The sequence below is a fragment of the Zingiber officinale genome, chromosome 4B, assembly GCF_018446385.1.
Source record: "Zingiber officinale cultivar Zhangliang chromosome 4B, Zo_v1.1, whole genome shotgun sequence".
Classification (NCBI taxonomy): domain Eukaryota; kingdom Viridiplantae; phylum Streptophyta; class Magnoliopsida; order Zingiberales; family Zingiberaceae; genus Zingiber; species Zingiber officinale.
This window is the reverse complement of record NC_055993.1, coordinates 8,930,613-8,945,750: the sequence shown is the minus strand read 5'-3', so window position 1 is coordinate 8,945,750 and position 15,138 is coordinate 8,930,613. Positions and strand designations below refer to the sequence as shown.

General features: G+C 39.3%; 1 protein-coding gene across 1 annotated transcript; it reads left to right on the top strand.

The window, feature by feature from the left end:
• Positions 1–5,766: 5,766 nt before the first annotated feature.
• LOC121978085 (formin-like protein 5) lies at positions 5,767–7,188 on the top strand. The gene is made up of 2 exons (XM_042530467.1): positions 5,767–6,618; positions 6,805–7,188. Exons 1-2 carry the CDS (start codon positions 5,767–5,769, stop codon positions 7,186–7,188), a joined length of 1,236 nt encoding a protein of 411 aa, XP_042386401.1.
• Positions 7,189–15,138: the final 7,950 nt, after the last annotated feature.

Genomic DNA, 15,138 nt, shown 5'->3' with positions numbered 1-15,138 from the left:
CTTGCATGAATTATTACCTTACTTAGTAAAAAAGTTGGCTAAATCCAACGTCCGGGTTAAGTCACTCCAAAAGGAGGTAACAGCCCTTAAGGAAGCGACTGACTCGAGCTCTTTAACTGAGTCAGTTCAAACTGGAAGTTCAACTCAAGTCCAACAACTTGAGGAAGAGAATTCCAATTTGAAAGCTCAAATTAAAGAACTCAAGGACACGTTGGAACGGTTCACCTTGGGCTCCAAGAATCTGGATCTGATTCTTGGAAAATAGCGAGCCGTTTACAACAGAACTGGACTTGGATTTAAAACTAAAACAAAATACAAATCATATTTATCGCTAGTTAATAGAAATAATAGAAAAATTGTTCAAGCATGGGTGCCAAAATCCAACTTGGTGAATCAAGTCGAAAATGGTCACTATTGGGTCCCCAAGGATCAAGTCTATGACCTTGATAGACCATATCGAGGCTATGATCCAGGGGGAGCTAATAGAAAAACAATATTAAGAACATAATTCAAATTAATATTCAAAATTCAAAATTCAAAATTAGTTATTAAAATTAAAATTCAAAATTCAAAATTTATTATTAATTATTAATTATTAAAATTCAAAATTCGAAATTAATTACTAAAATTCAAAAATTCAAATTCGAAATTAATTACTAAAATTTAAAAATTCAAATTCGAAATTAATTACTAAAATTCAAAATTCGTAATTTAAAATTCAAATTCAAAATTCGTAATTAAAATTTAAAATTCAAATTCAAAATTCGTAATTAAAATTTAAAATTCAAATTCAAAAATTCGAAATTATTAATCAAATAAAAGGAGGGTCCAGAATAGCTGGCAACTCCGAAATCTATTTACCCGATAGGGTAACCGAACTTAATCTACCCGAAATGGGTAAACAAGAGTAGATTACCTGGATGGGTAAATAAGGATAGATTAAAAAGGGTTAAATTTTAACTTGAAGCACAGTACTGGTGAAGTTTTTGGATGATAGTACATTGGGAAAACTTGGGCATCGCATGTCTAGGAAGATATGACTTCGACCTGGTGCATTTGGCCAAGTGGAACTAACCGAAGTTACCCTTAAATGGATCCTAACTAGTTAGACCAAAGTTTAGTATTAAGCTCAATGGGTAGGACTATTTGGGAAACCTCGAAGGCATGGTTACTTTAATGAGCTCCTTGTGACTCACCATAGCCCAGAAGTTTATCCAAAGAACGCTTACTTGTTGAACCCAAAGTTAAACTCGAATCTAACATAAAGTTAAACAAAGCCCTAAAAATTGAACTAACTCATCTTACAACAATTATAGGGTTCCCTGATTGAAAATTTAGATCGGGTGAGATGACTAGGAAATTAAAATTAAAATTGACTTAAATCAAGTTAATTCAACTAAATCATTTCAAAATCTTTAAAACTTAATTTCAAAATTCTTTTAAAAAAAAATTATTTGAAAAATCTTTTCAAAATCATTTCAAAATCATTTCAAAATATTTAAAACTTAATTTCAAAATTCTTTTAAAAAATTATTTGAAAAATCTTTTCAAAATCATTTCAAAATCTTTAAAACTTAATTTCAAAATTCTTTTAAAAAATTATTTGAAAAATCATTTCAAAATCTTTAAAACTTAATTTCAAAATTCTTTTTAAAAAAAAATATTTGAAAAATCTTTTCAAAATCATTTCAAAATCTTTAAAACTTAATTTCAAAATTCTTTTAAAAAAAATTATTTGAAAAATCTTTTCAAAATCATTTCAAAATCTTTAAAACTTAAAAACTTATTTGAAAAATCTATTCAAAATCATTTCAAAATCTTTAAAACTTAATTTCAAAATTATCATTTGAAATATCCTCTGAAAAATTAATTTCAAAACCCTTTTCAGAAGTTATTAAATTCTTTGAAATTCTAAACTCAATTAATTTTTAAATCTTCAAAATAATGGTCACCTATTTGGAATTCTAACTGATATTTTCAATGTTGTAAATTACAGTAAATTCCATCTCACACTCACTCATATGCTAAACATGCTTGTTAATCTAGAATGAGTGAGATGGAAAATTAGGAAAATAATTTTTTGACCTCTCATGCTTGAACTCCTGAACTCAAAAATTTATTAAGGGGGAGTGATTTTGAGTCAGTTTTAAAATTAGTTTTTCTTTAAAAATTTTGACTTGACCTAAAAATTAAAAACTAGTTTTGGCATATCTTCGAAAATTCAAGCTATTTTTTAGCTTTAAAATTAAAATTATTTATGACCTGACCTTCAATTTATAACTCCTCTATAAGCTAAATGTTTTCAAAGCTAAGTACTTAATTAAGTTTTCTCTAACTAAACTTAGTTAAATTATTTTCTAAACTTAGCTAATTGGCAAGATGTTCTCTAGAGGCAATATTAAAGTTTAAGCATGCTTGTACTTAAGGGCTCTGATACCTGATCAAAACCAAATCTTGACTCATGCTTGGACCTTAGGGCTCTTATACCTTTCTAAAACAAAATTTGTAAACTATTAAACACTAAAGTTAACGCTTCTCCTTTGCCTTAAGTATCTTTGAAATTCATTTCTCTTAAGCAGCTTTTCAAACTTAAAACTTTTTCAAACTTAAAACTTTCAAGTCTCTTCTATTTGAAAATTCTTTAAGCTGTAATTAACTTCTTTAAGTTGAAAATTTTCCTTGAAAATTTTTTAAGCTGGAAAATTTTTGAAATTGGAAAATTTCTGAAGTTAATTGAATTTTTTTTTTTGGAAACTCCTCAAAATACACTAAGTTAAAAAGAGTTGGATTCTTATTTAACATAGCACAAAGAATAATCTCCTCAAGCAAAATCAATGGTTTAAAGTTTTTTTTAAACTATTTTTCTTAGCAAACTTTCAAAAATGTTGCTATTAAAACCAATTCTAAGATGTTGCTATTCTCTTACCCCTTTTTGCCTCGTACCTAAGTTTTTCAAACAAACTCTGCTAAGTTTTGTCTTGAAAAGTTAAGTTTTTTTTCAAAACTAGCTTATTTTTTATATATGGCAAAGGGGGAGAGTAGAGAAATTCAAAAGAGAACAATAAATCCAAAGGGGAGGTTATATTAAGGGGGAGTTTGTAATGCCATGTTTTTCTTTACATCTTACTGCATATTATTACTTAACTTTGAATTTCGATTGCCATAATCAAAAAGGGGGAGATTGTTGGTGCGGGGAGCATCCGACGATCGAACCTGAGTTTTGATAATGGCAAAGGATTCAAAGTTAAGGTTTGTGGTGACCTAACGTGTTGAATAAGTGTTTCAGGAAAGTCCTAGCTGCGGTTAGGCAAAGGGAAAATCCTAAGGGGTGGTAACCTTAGGCCCTAGGGGGCGGTAACCCTAGGTGAGGGAAAACCCTAAGGGGTGGTAACCTTAGGTCCTAGGGGGCGGTAACCCTAGGTGGAGGAAAACCCTAAGGGGCGGTAACCTTAGGTCCTAGGGGGCGGTAACCCTAGGTGGAGAAAAACCCTAGGGGGCGGTAACCCTAGGTCCTAGGGGGTGGTAACCCTAGGCGAAAAGTCCAGTCGGTCTGGAGGACCGGACTGGCATCAGGTAATCTCTCCTGAGGGGAGTAGGTGAGGACGCGTTCCCCGTAGAGGGAACAGTAGGCGTCGGGTCGACCTAGGGTTTCCGGTAGGAAATCCGAAGTCAGACTCGGACAGTCCGAAGACTCTTTACTATGTTTTATCAGATTCTAATGCTATCTTGCAGGGTATTTTGCTCGGACTAACCTTTGTTTGCAGGTGCGGAACCTGCTGGAAAAAGGTGGTCCGGGCGCCCGGAACAGGTCCGGGCGCCCGGGACCAAAGTTTATCCCCTGCGCGACTTCGCCACATGGAGCAACCTGGTTGGCTGGCCACGTCACACTCCAGGCACCCGAAAAGGTCCCAGGCGCCCGGAGCCTCATATAAAAGGAGGGTTGAGGTGCAGCTTCAAAGACAACAATCATCTAAGCAATCTCCTTGCGACAAGCTGCTAACGACTCAATCCAGAAGTGCTGCAACGACACCCCGACAACCCGGAGCTTCGGATTTAATCTTTTTGTTGTCGGTATAATCTTTTTACAGCTTTGAATTGTAATTAGTTTGTAATACTTTTAACGAACTTATAGTTGTTGCCCACCGAAAGCGATCAAGGATCGCGGGCCTTCGAGTAGGAGTCGTCACAGGCTCCGAACGAAGTAAATTCTCCGTGTTCTCTGTGTCTGTTTTTATTCCGCTGCATTACTCAAGTTATTACGATTCCGAGATTTCGAAAAATAAAATAGCCACGAGCGCTATTCACCCCCCTCTAGCGCTTTCGATCCATCAGTAACCAAGTCAGGATAACTTCAGACCGGGAAATTAATTAACGGTTAAGATCAAACCGGGAATGTGAAGGCATTTTTCTATAAGGCAACTGCTGCGTCTTTTCCCGAGATCCGTCTCCTCGTACTTCACGCTAGTACTTTTCCAAATATACCCTTGGGCGTTATTTTCAAGGAAGATCCGTCGGTTCTCTTTGTTCCCGCCAATTATTTTGCTCTGATGGATGATAGTATGACGAAACTGCCCCTCTGCCTGGCGGCTATAAATAATCTCCTCAAGCTTCGCCTCTAGGCTTGGCCCGTCTTCCACTTCCTTCCACTGGAGTCCAGTATCATTCCCGAACTTCTACTTTTGCGTTGCTAGCTCCCCGCTCGATCCTTTTTTCTTTCCTTCCATTTCTTTTCTCATGGGGTCCCCCTCTTTTTTTCCTTCTTTGGCGGCAGTGTACTACCCTGGCTCGTCCACTTTTGATGAATTGGATCGAGATGACCTGCGCTATACCTACGGAGTCAGGGATAATGCGCATGTGGTCATTCCTACCGGGATACATCGATTTTTTGATCCTCCCCATGGATATTGCACTTTCTTTAAAGAGCACTTCGTGGCTGGCCTTCGTCTTCCTCTTCATCCTTTCTTTTCTGACGTATGTCGCCACTTCCGGATTCCCCTGGGACAACTAACACCAAACTCTATAAGGATCCTCTGTGGCTTTGTAATGTTGTGCGATGTGTGTGAACTATCCTGGTCTGCCCACTTATTCCATTGCTTCTTCACCCTCCGGCGCCAGGAAGAGGGCACATTCCGCTTTCAACCTCATCTTCGAACTGCTTTTTTCTCATCCCTACCGCCTTCCGACCCGAACTGGAGGAACAAATTTTTCTTCATTAGATTTCCTCACGAGGTGAAGTGGCCCTTGCGTTGGCAACCGTTACTTCCTCCATCTCCAAAACTAGAGGAATTTCACCTTGATACCTCCTACATAGAAGCTTCATCTCGTTTAGCCGGCTGGCAGTTGAATTTGACACGTCTGTTATCTGAAGAATTGCTATCCTATTTCCGCCTAAGTTATCTTACTCCTGAGACACCTCGTTCCCTGGGTAAGCTTCCCTTTTAGTTCTATTATTATTTCATAAGCATTTGTTTTTTCATACTGTAGCTGATTTCCTACTCTATCTTGTATAGCTGAAGTCTTAACCCATGCTTCGGAGGTTCAGCCTCTTCCTCTGAGCGACATGGAAATAATGAGACGTGGTCGAGTTATCTTGCAAAGGAGATCGCTACCCTACTCATCTTCAACCTCGGTCAGTGAGACCTCCTCTGCCAATGTCCGACCCCGCCCTCCTCGCAGAGGATTTTCTCCTATCCGACCTGCTTCTTTTGCCCGTCCTACCCATCCCCGATCTGCGTGTCCTCCCCGGCCTGTCGGCCCTGTTAGGTCATGGGCTACGCCTACTGTTCATCCCCGACCTGTAGATACAACCCAGCCAGCCACCCCGACGCCTCTTCAGTCCATGGATCCTCCCCGACCAATTTATATTCCTGGTCGGGCCTCAGTAGAAGATTCGCCAATGTTCCTCAGGCAAGCCCTGCTTTCAGAGAAGCTTCTCAGGCAGCTCACCAGGCCCGCTCTGCAAATGACCGCTTGAGCCAGGACGCCCCTTCTTCCAATAGATGCAGGTCTCGGCTGCCTTCTGATGATTCTGATTCGGATGACCAGCCATTGGCTCAGAGACGTCGACGTCGAGCCCCTCATCCTGTGTCAGATTCAGGCCCGTCCTCTACCCCTTTTCCTTCACCTCCTATAGCAGTCACCTCTCCTCCGCCCCCTGTTGTAACTCCGCCTTCTGTCTCAAGCCAGGCAAATGTTCCGCCTGATCCCCCCACCATTCCAGTTGAGCCTCTCACTGCTCAACCTTCTCCTCCAGCTCAACCTCCTATTCAACCTTCTATGTCACCGCAGCAACAAAGCACCGAGGTCGATCCCTCGCGTGGCTCTCCGCCAGCTACCTCACCTCCAGAGCCATCTCCTGTACCTCCGTCAGCTTCTCCTGGGTCAGCTGCTGGGCCTTCTAGCTTCGCCGCAGGGCCTTCACAACCGCCACCACCTGTCCCTCTTTATTATCGTATTACTGCTCCATTAGAGGCTGGACTACAGTCAAGGCGTGACGTTCCCACCAGCTCCTTGACCATGAAAGGTCGCTTAGCCATTGTGTGGGAAGAGAGCAAGCGTCAGATGGAACTTTTGTCGCCCCTTGCCCAGATGGACAGATTTTCTGAGCTATACATCAAGGTCAGTTTCCATGATGGCTTACTGTAACTATTATCTTCCCCATTCTTATCAGATGTTTCTTCTATATCCCAGGCCTATGCAGAATCCTTGAATTTAAATCAATCCTTTCACGCAGCTCATCATCAAAATAAGATGCTGCAAGACAAGGTAGCCGAGCTGGAACTTTAACTAAGTAACTCGACGCAGGCCAGTCACGCCCTGAGGGTTGAAATAAAAGTTCTAACAAAAAAGAAGAACAGTCTTGAAGTATCCCTGACAATAGGTGACCAAAAGCTTAAGGACCTCAGGGAACAAAAAAGCCAAGTTGAGGTTGTACACCATCAGCTCATGGACCAGCAAGCTTTGCAGCATCAGCGAGCTCTGGACCAAATGGCTCAAAAGTTGCGCACTGCCGAGACTTTAACGCAAGAACAAGACAAGAAGTTGAAATCCCAGGAGGCTCAATTGACGTCCCAAGAAGCAGAACTATTAGCCGCCCGAAATGAATTGTCTCAGGCTTGGGCTACTGCAAAAGGGGCATCAACAGCTCTGGCTATTTACAAAGAGGGAGAGAACGATCGTTGTCAATAGAACCGTTGTAACGCCCACCCTCCCTGCTACTAAAAGGGACGGGGCTACTTTCTTACTTAACTATTCCAGGATACACATGCATATTTAAAATTTCTTTCTAGTAATATAAAGCCGCGGAAATGTCATGAAGTTATACTGGAATGTAACATAATACACTTGGTTCATATCAGACATAACAAAAATAACATAGCAGGTCTTTATTTGTCTTAGCCGAGCCACTGCCCCACACATTTCCTTGCCTCTCCTGCAGCTCCCTTTGATCATCCATTCTTTGCCTTTATCTGTGGTACAAGGAAACTAAGCTATGAGCACACAGGCTCAGTAAGATCCTTTCCTACTCACAAAAAAAACTGTATTTCATAGCATGGTCATATAAGCATATAACAATGGAGACATAATCATCTAACATTATATCATGTGAACATAGCCTCCTATTATATCATATCATTAAGAAACATCATACTCTCAACATATCATAAATAAGGGCATCATGTAATATGAATCATAGAAGCATAACATATCATCAGGTCATATGAATCATAAACAAAACATCTCATAACATCATGTCCTATAAGTCATAAGAGCATAGCATAACATCATGTCATATAATTCATAAAAAAAACATATCATATCATGAATGGGTGCATTATGCAGAATGTCTTTTTAAAACATATGTCATGTCAAGTGCAAGATGTCTTTAAACATATCTTTTAATACTTAAACATAATATCATCATCATGAGGGCCCGGCTTGTACCACATATATACATAAATGCGCGCAATCCCTAGGACAGGGTAGCTAACCCCGAACCTACTAGGGATCTAGGTCCGTTCATAGTCCGTCGACCTAGGGGCGTACTAAGGAGCCCATCCCTTTTTACTAAACCCATTCATAGTTCGTCGGCCTAGGGGCGCTTATGGAGCCCACCCTTGGTACAAGCCATACAAAGTAAAATACATGTCGTGCATATCATATCATCATAACTGTCATATCATATCATCATAATGTCATGCTCTTGTCTTAACATGAAGAGTGCTCTTAATCCCAATTTAAGGGAAACAACTCTTAGCCATTTTCTTATCATATCATAAGGCATACATACTTGGGCACATGGCTATCATAAAAAAAATCATTTTCATGCCTGGTTCATAAGCTTACGTAAATGAGCATGCAACATATTTGAAATCATACATGCTTGGGTACATAGTCATCATAGGAATCATTTCATGCATAGTTCATACATAAATAGGCATGTTACTTGTCTTATCATAAAGCATGCATACTTAAGCATAAAACACATCATAAAAGTCATTATCATGCATAGTTCATAAGCATACTTAAATAAGCATATAAAGCATCATAGGAAAAACATAATCATACATGGAAAATATTTACTAGCATCTCCTAATTCATATCCTAATATGTGAGACACCTAGCAAAATCATAATTGGGTCTCTAACCCCAATTCCATATAGTGGTCGAAAGTTACCATGCTTAGTTTTAGGTTACAACAACATATAAGCATGTGAACCTTCAATCAATTTCATATCATAAACTATAAGGAATATCATGAGCATAGGTAGTAGGTTCTAAGCTTCCTAGGCCTTTTAACTTGGTTGTGGCCGAACCTTTAAGAGCATGAAACTAAGTTCTATACAAGCATAAGAATATCAAGCTAACGTCATATCATATCATAAGGGAAATCCATGAGCTTGCTAAGTTTAAATTTTAAACTTCCTTGAACCCTAGAATATAGTCATGGCCGAAAGTTCATGAAAGGGAAATAAACTTCTAAGCAACATACAAACATGAATATCTAGCCAAGTTCATGTCATATCATAAAGAAGTCTATTAGCATGTTAAATTAGGTTTTAAGCTTCATGAAACCCTAAAATCCATCATGGCCGAAACTTCATAAAAAAAAGAAATAAACTTCTAAGCAACATACAAGCATGAATACCTAGCCAAGTTCATATCATATCATAAATAAGTCTATGAGCATGTTAAATTAGGTTTTAAACTTCATGAAACCCCATACCCTATCATGGCCGAAACTTCAAGGAAAGGAAAAATAAATTCCAAGCAACATACAAACATGAATACCAAGCCAAGTTCTTATCATATCATAAGGAAGTCTATATGCCTGTTAGATTAGGTTCTAAGCTTCTTGGGACCCTAGATCCATCATGGCCGAACCTTTACATAAAGGAAAATAAAATTTCCAAGCAACATACAAGCATGAATACTTAGTCAAGTTCATATCCTATCATAAAGGAATCTATAAACAAGTTAAATTAGGTTTTGAGCTTCTTGAAACCCTAGATCCATCATGGCCGAACCTTTACATAAAGGAAAATAAAATTTCCAAGCTATATACAAACATGAATACCTAACCAAGTTCTTATCATATCATAAGGGAGTCTATAAGCATGTTAGATTAGGTTCTAAGCTTCTTGAAACCCTAAACCCATCATGGCCGAATCTTTACTATAAAGAATTAAAATTTCCAAGCAACATACAAACATGGATATTTAGTCAAGTTCATATCATATCATAAAGGCATCTATAAGCAAGTTAAATTAGGTTTTGAGCTTTTTGAAGCCCTAGAATCTATCATGGCCGAAACTTTACATAAAGGAAAATAAAATTTCCAAGCAACATATAGACATGAATACCTAGCCAAGTTCTTATCATGTCATAAGGGAGTCTATAAACATGTTAGATTAGATTTTTTACACTTCTTAAAGCCCTAAAACATTCATGGCCGAAACATATCAAGAAGAAGATCATGCTTTAAACAACATCCAACATAAATCTTTAACGAAGTTCATATCATAACATAGTGAGATCCATGAGCATAGGTTTCTTTCTTTTATTTTTATTTTTAAGCTTTCTAACCTCACGGAAATTTCGTAAGCGACTTGTACCACAGGTGAGGGGATACTTACATCCTTGTGTTTGATTTCCTTAGAGAAGTAATCTTGATTGTGTAGCCTTCCTAAAGAGGAGTCCTCCTTTGTTTTTGGATTTCGGCAATGGAGGTGGGGAGAGGGCTTGGTCACGGTGAGGAGAAGGAGGGAGAAGGAAGAGGAGAAAATGAAATATTTTCTTTAATTTCCCCTTTTATTCTTCATGAGAGGAGGAAGGGAAAATGCATTTTTCCTTCTCCTTTCTTTTACTCCTCTTTTAATGAAAAGAGGAAGCAAGAATCCTCTTTTCTTTTGAGAGGAAGAAGGCTACTCTAACTTCTCCTTCTACATGAAAGAAGCTCTTTTCTTACTCTTAACTATATTGTCACTTCTCTCTCTAACAATAGCTTCTCTTGGTCTATTGGTTAACACATACATGTATCTAGTAAGAGATCCGAGGTTCAAAACCTTGGTCATCTCTTTTTGGTTCTATTTTTATTATTTTTGCAAATTTACACATAAGACCTATTTTTTTATTCATGATAAAAATATCTAAAATCTTGCTAAGTACCCTATGGGTGTTACATTCCCCCATACCTCATAAAAGGTCATCATCGAACTTAAAATAGTTTCGGGTGCTACGGTGGCCTACGACTTCCGGCTGAGTGCATCAGCCACTTTGTTCGCTTTTCCCGGATGATAAAAGATCTCGCAGTCATAGTCCTTGACTAGCTCAAGCCATCTTCGTTGTCTCATGTTCAGGTCCTTCTGTGTGAAAAAGTATTTCAGACTTTGGTGATCTGTATAGATCTTACACTGTGCTCCATATAGATAATGTCTCCATATCTTAAGAGCAAAGACCACGGCTGCTAGTTCTAAATCGTGTGTGGGATAATTTTTCTCGTGTTCCTTGAGTTGCCTGGAGGCATAGGCAATGACTTTGCCATTCTGCATGAGTACAGCTCCGAGTCCTGATTTAGAAGCGTCGCTGTACATATCAAATCCTTCGTTGCCTTCCGGAAGAGTAAGAATTGGAGCACCGGTCAGTCTCCTTTTCAGTTATGTGAAACTCTTCTCGCAGTCATCTGTCCATTCATACTTCTTATTTTTCCGAGTGACGGCTGTCATCGGTGCTGCGATTCTGGAGAAACCCTCTACAAACTTCCGGTAATAATCTGCTAGTCCGAGGAAACTCCTGATTTCGCTGGCATTCCTTGGCCTATTCTAGCTACTGACGACTTCAATCTTGATTGGGTCTACCATTACTCCATCCCTAGAGATAACATGACCCAAAAATGATACTTGGTCAAGCCAAAATTCGCATTTGAAGAATTTTGCATACAGTTGCTTTTCCCGAAGAATTTGTAATACTATTTCCAGGTGTTTGGCATGCTCTTCCTGGGTTCTCGAATAAATGAGAATATCATCGATAAAAATAATCACAAATTTGTCGAGATATATTGAAAACACCCGGTTCATCAGGTCCATGAATAGAGCAGGAGCATTTGTCACTCCGAAGGGCATTACTACGAACTCATAATGTCTGTATCTTGTCCGGAAAGTCATTTTCGGTATATCATCTTGTTTCACCTTTACTTGATGATAACCAGATCTCAAATCAATCTTAGAGAAAATAGTGGCCCCCTTCAACTGGTCGAACAGATCGTCAATCCGTGGTAAGGGATATCTGTTCTTGATCGTAACTTTATTTAGCGCTCGATAATCTATGCACATTCTCATAGACCCATCTTTTTTTTTAACAAACAGTACCGGAGCTCCCCATGGTGAGTGACTAGGGCGGATAAGTCCCTTGTCGAGTAACTCCCGTAGCTGTTTTTGAAGTTCCTCCAATTCAGCCGGCGCCATACGGTAAGGTGCTTTAGAGATCGGCTTTGTACCAGGAATTAATTCGATCTCAAACTCGATTTCTCGGTCAGGTGCTAACCCTGGTAGTTCATCAGGAAATACCTTTGGGTAATTGCATACGACTTTGACATCTTCCGGCTTCAGTTCGCCTGCTTGATTTGTATCAACCACATGAGCTAGAAACCCTGTGCATCCATTGTCTAACATCTTCTGTGCCTTTAGAGCTGATAAAAACTTTTTAACTTCTTTCTTGGTTTCCCCAATAAATTTGACTACTGATTCGCCTTCAGTATTGGATAATGATTCACTTTCAGTATCAAATAAGACTTTAGTATATTGACTAAAATTAGGTAGCTGACCTGTGACGATCGTAGAAGCATTGGTCGCATCCTCCTTGGTGATGGAGAAAATTCTGGCATTCGTCGCTATTGGCGGAGCTTCCAGTCTCCCTTGGCTTATCTGCGGGCCTTCTATCGCAGCTTGCATCAGGTGTAGTTGTGGGGGAGCACCTCTGTTCTGAACTTGCGGAGGGGTAAGTGTCTGGATCTGTGTAGGACAGTTTCTGGCCATATGTCCTTCCATTCCACAACTGTAGCATCTATTTGTACCTATACGGCATATTCCCAGATGTTTCTTCCCGCAGGTGGTACACTGAGGAAACGTGAGCTGCTTGCTTGCTGGACCACTCTTGGAATCATTCCATTGCTTCCTCTTGCCACTGTGATTTCCTTTCCAGTTGGTTCGGGTACTTTGTGATTTCTGTCCTCCCGACTGAGTTTGATTCTTGCCCTCATTCATCGCCTTTTGATAGTGTTCCGTGATCAGAGCGCTGCTGATTAATTCTTCGACGGTCTGCGGTCTATTAACTCCGTCGGCCACGTTCAGGGCTATCTCAGGTCTGAGCATCTTCAGCATAAGTCTGACCCTTTCTCTCTCCGTGCTGACCAACTCTGGGCACAGGCGTGCTAGGCGGTTGAATTTCTTAACAGCTTCATTGACCGATAGATCACCTTGCCGGAACTCGGTGAACTCATCATAGTGTTTATTTGTGACTCGCATATGGAAAAATTCTTCAAAAAATTCTGTCTCGAAGTCTGTCCATCTCATCTGATTTATCTGTCATTTTGCTTTGACTCGGTCCCACCACATTCTGGCATCGCCCGTAAGGCAGAACGATGCACACTTGACTTTCTCGTGCTCAAGCCAATCCAGTAACTCCACTATGCTCTCCACAGTCTTGAACCAGGCATGTGCGTCCCATGGTTCACAGTTACCGGAGAAAGCTTCCGGCTTCAGTCTCTGCCACTGAATCAAAGCCGGTGGTACTGGTACAGCTGTAGGTATTACTGGTACTACGTTCTGGTGTCCTGGCGGGGTAGCAGGATTCCCCTGTTGATTCAGCAGAGCAGTGATCGTCTGTTGTTGTTCCGTAACCTGACGCTGGAGCTCGGTAACTACATGCATCAGATCAGGTGGAGGTGCTGTCTCCTCCGCTCTGGTATTACGTCTTATAGCCATCCTTATCTTCATTAATGACAATAGAGCTAGCGTAAGTTATTATCATTTCTAATTAGACTAACGAAAGGTTATCATCATTTCTAACTATTTGTAGGGTTGTTTTATTATCATCCCTAACCTACCATCATGCAACCTAAACTAAAACTGTGACTTAAAAGAATAAAATAAGCATGCATACTATTAAAGCATCATAAATAAAATAAATAAATAAAAACATACTAAGCATAAGCATCATAGAAGAAATATACTAAGCATAGAAATTCTTACTTGGAGCGGCAGAAAGAGACTCGATGTGTGTGCAGTGGGAAGGCTAACTTGGCTCTGATACCAAACTGTAACGCCCGCCCTCCCTGCTACTAAAAGGGACGGGGCTACTTTCTTACTTAACTATTCCAGGATACACATGCATATTTAAAATTTCTTTCTAGTAATATAAAGCCGCGGAAATGTCATGAAGTTATACTGGAATGTAACATAATACACTTGGTTCATATCAGACATAACAAAAATAACATAGCAGGTCTTTATTTGTCTTAGCCGAGCCACTGCCCCACACATTTCCTTGCCTCTCCTGCAGCTCCCTTAGATCATCCATTCCTTGCCTTTATCTGTGGTACAAGGAAAGTAAGCTATGAGCACACAGGCTCAGTAAGATCCTTTCCTACTCACAAAAAAAATCGTATTTCATGGCATGGTCATATAAGCATATAACAATGGAGACATAATCATCTAACATTATATCATGTGAACATAGCCTCCTATTATATCATATCATTAAGAAACATCATACTCTCAACATATCATAAATAAGGGCATCATGTAATATGAATCATAGAAGCATAACATATCATCAGGTCATATGAATCATAAACAAAACATCTCATAACATCATGTCCTATAAGTCATAAGAGCATAGCATAACATCATGTCATATAATTCATAAAAAAACATATCATATCATGAATGGGTGCATTATGAAGATTGTCTTTTTAAAACATATGTCATGTCAAGTGCAAGATGTCTTTAAACATATCTTATAATACTTAAACATAATATCATCATCATGAGGGCCCGGCTTGTACCACATACATACATAAATGCGCGCAATCCCTAGGACAGGGTAGCTAACCCCGAACCTACTAGGGATCTAGGCCCGTTCATAGTCCGTCGACCTAGGGGCGTACTAAGGAGCCCATCCCTTTTTACTAGACCCGTTCATAGTCCGTCGGCCTAGGGGCGCTTATGGAGCTCACCCTTGGTACAAGCCATACAAAGTAAAATACATGTCGTGCATATCATATCATCATAACTGTCATATCATATCATCATAATGTCATGCTCTTGTCTTAACATGAAGAGTGTTCTTAATCCCAACTTAAGGGAAGCAACTCTTAGCCATTTTCTTATCATATCATAAGGCATACATACTTGGGCACATGGCTATCATAAAAAAAATCATTTTCATGCCTGGTTCATAAGCTTACGTAAATGAGCATGCAACATATTTGAAATCATACATGCTTGGGTACATAGTCATCATAGGAATCATTTCATGCATAGTTCATACATAAATAGGCATGTTACTTGTCTTATCATAAAGCATGCATACTTAAACATAAAACACATCATAAAAGTCATTATCATGCATAGTTCATAA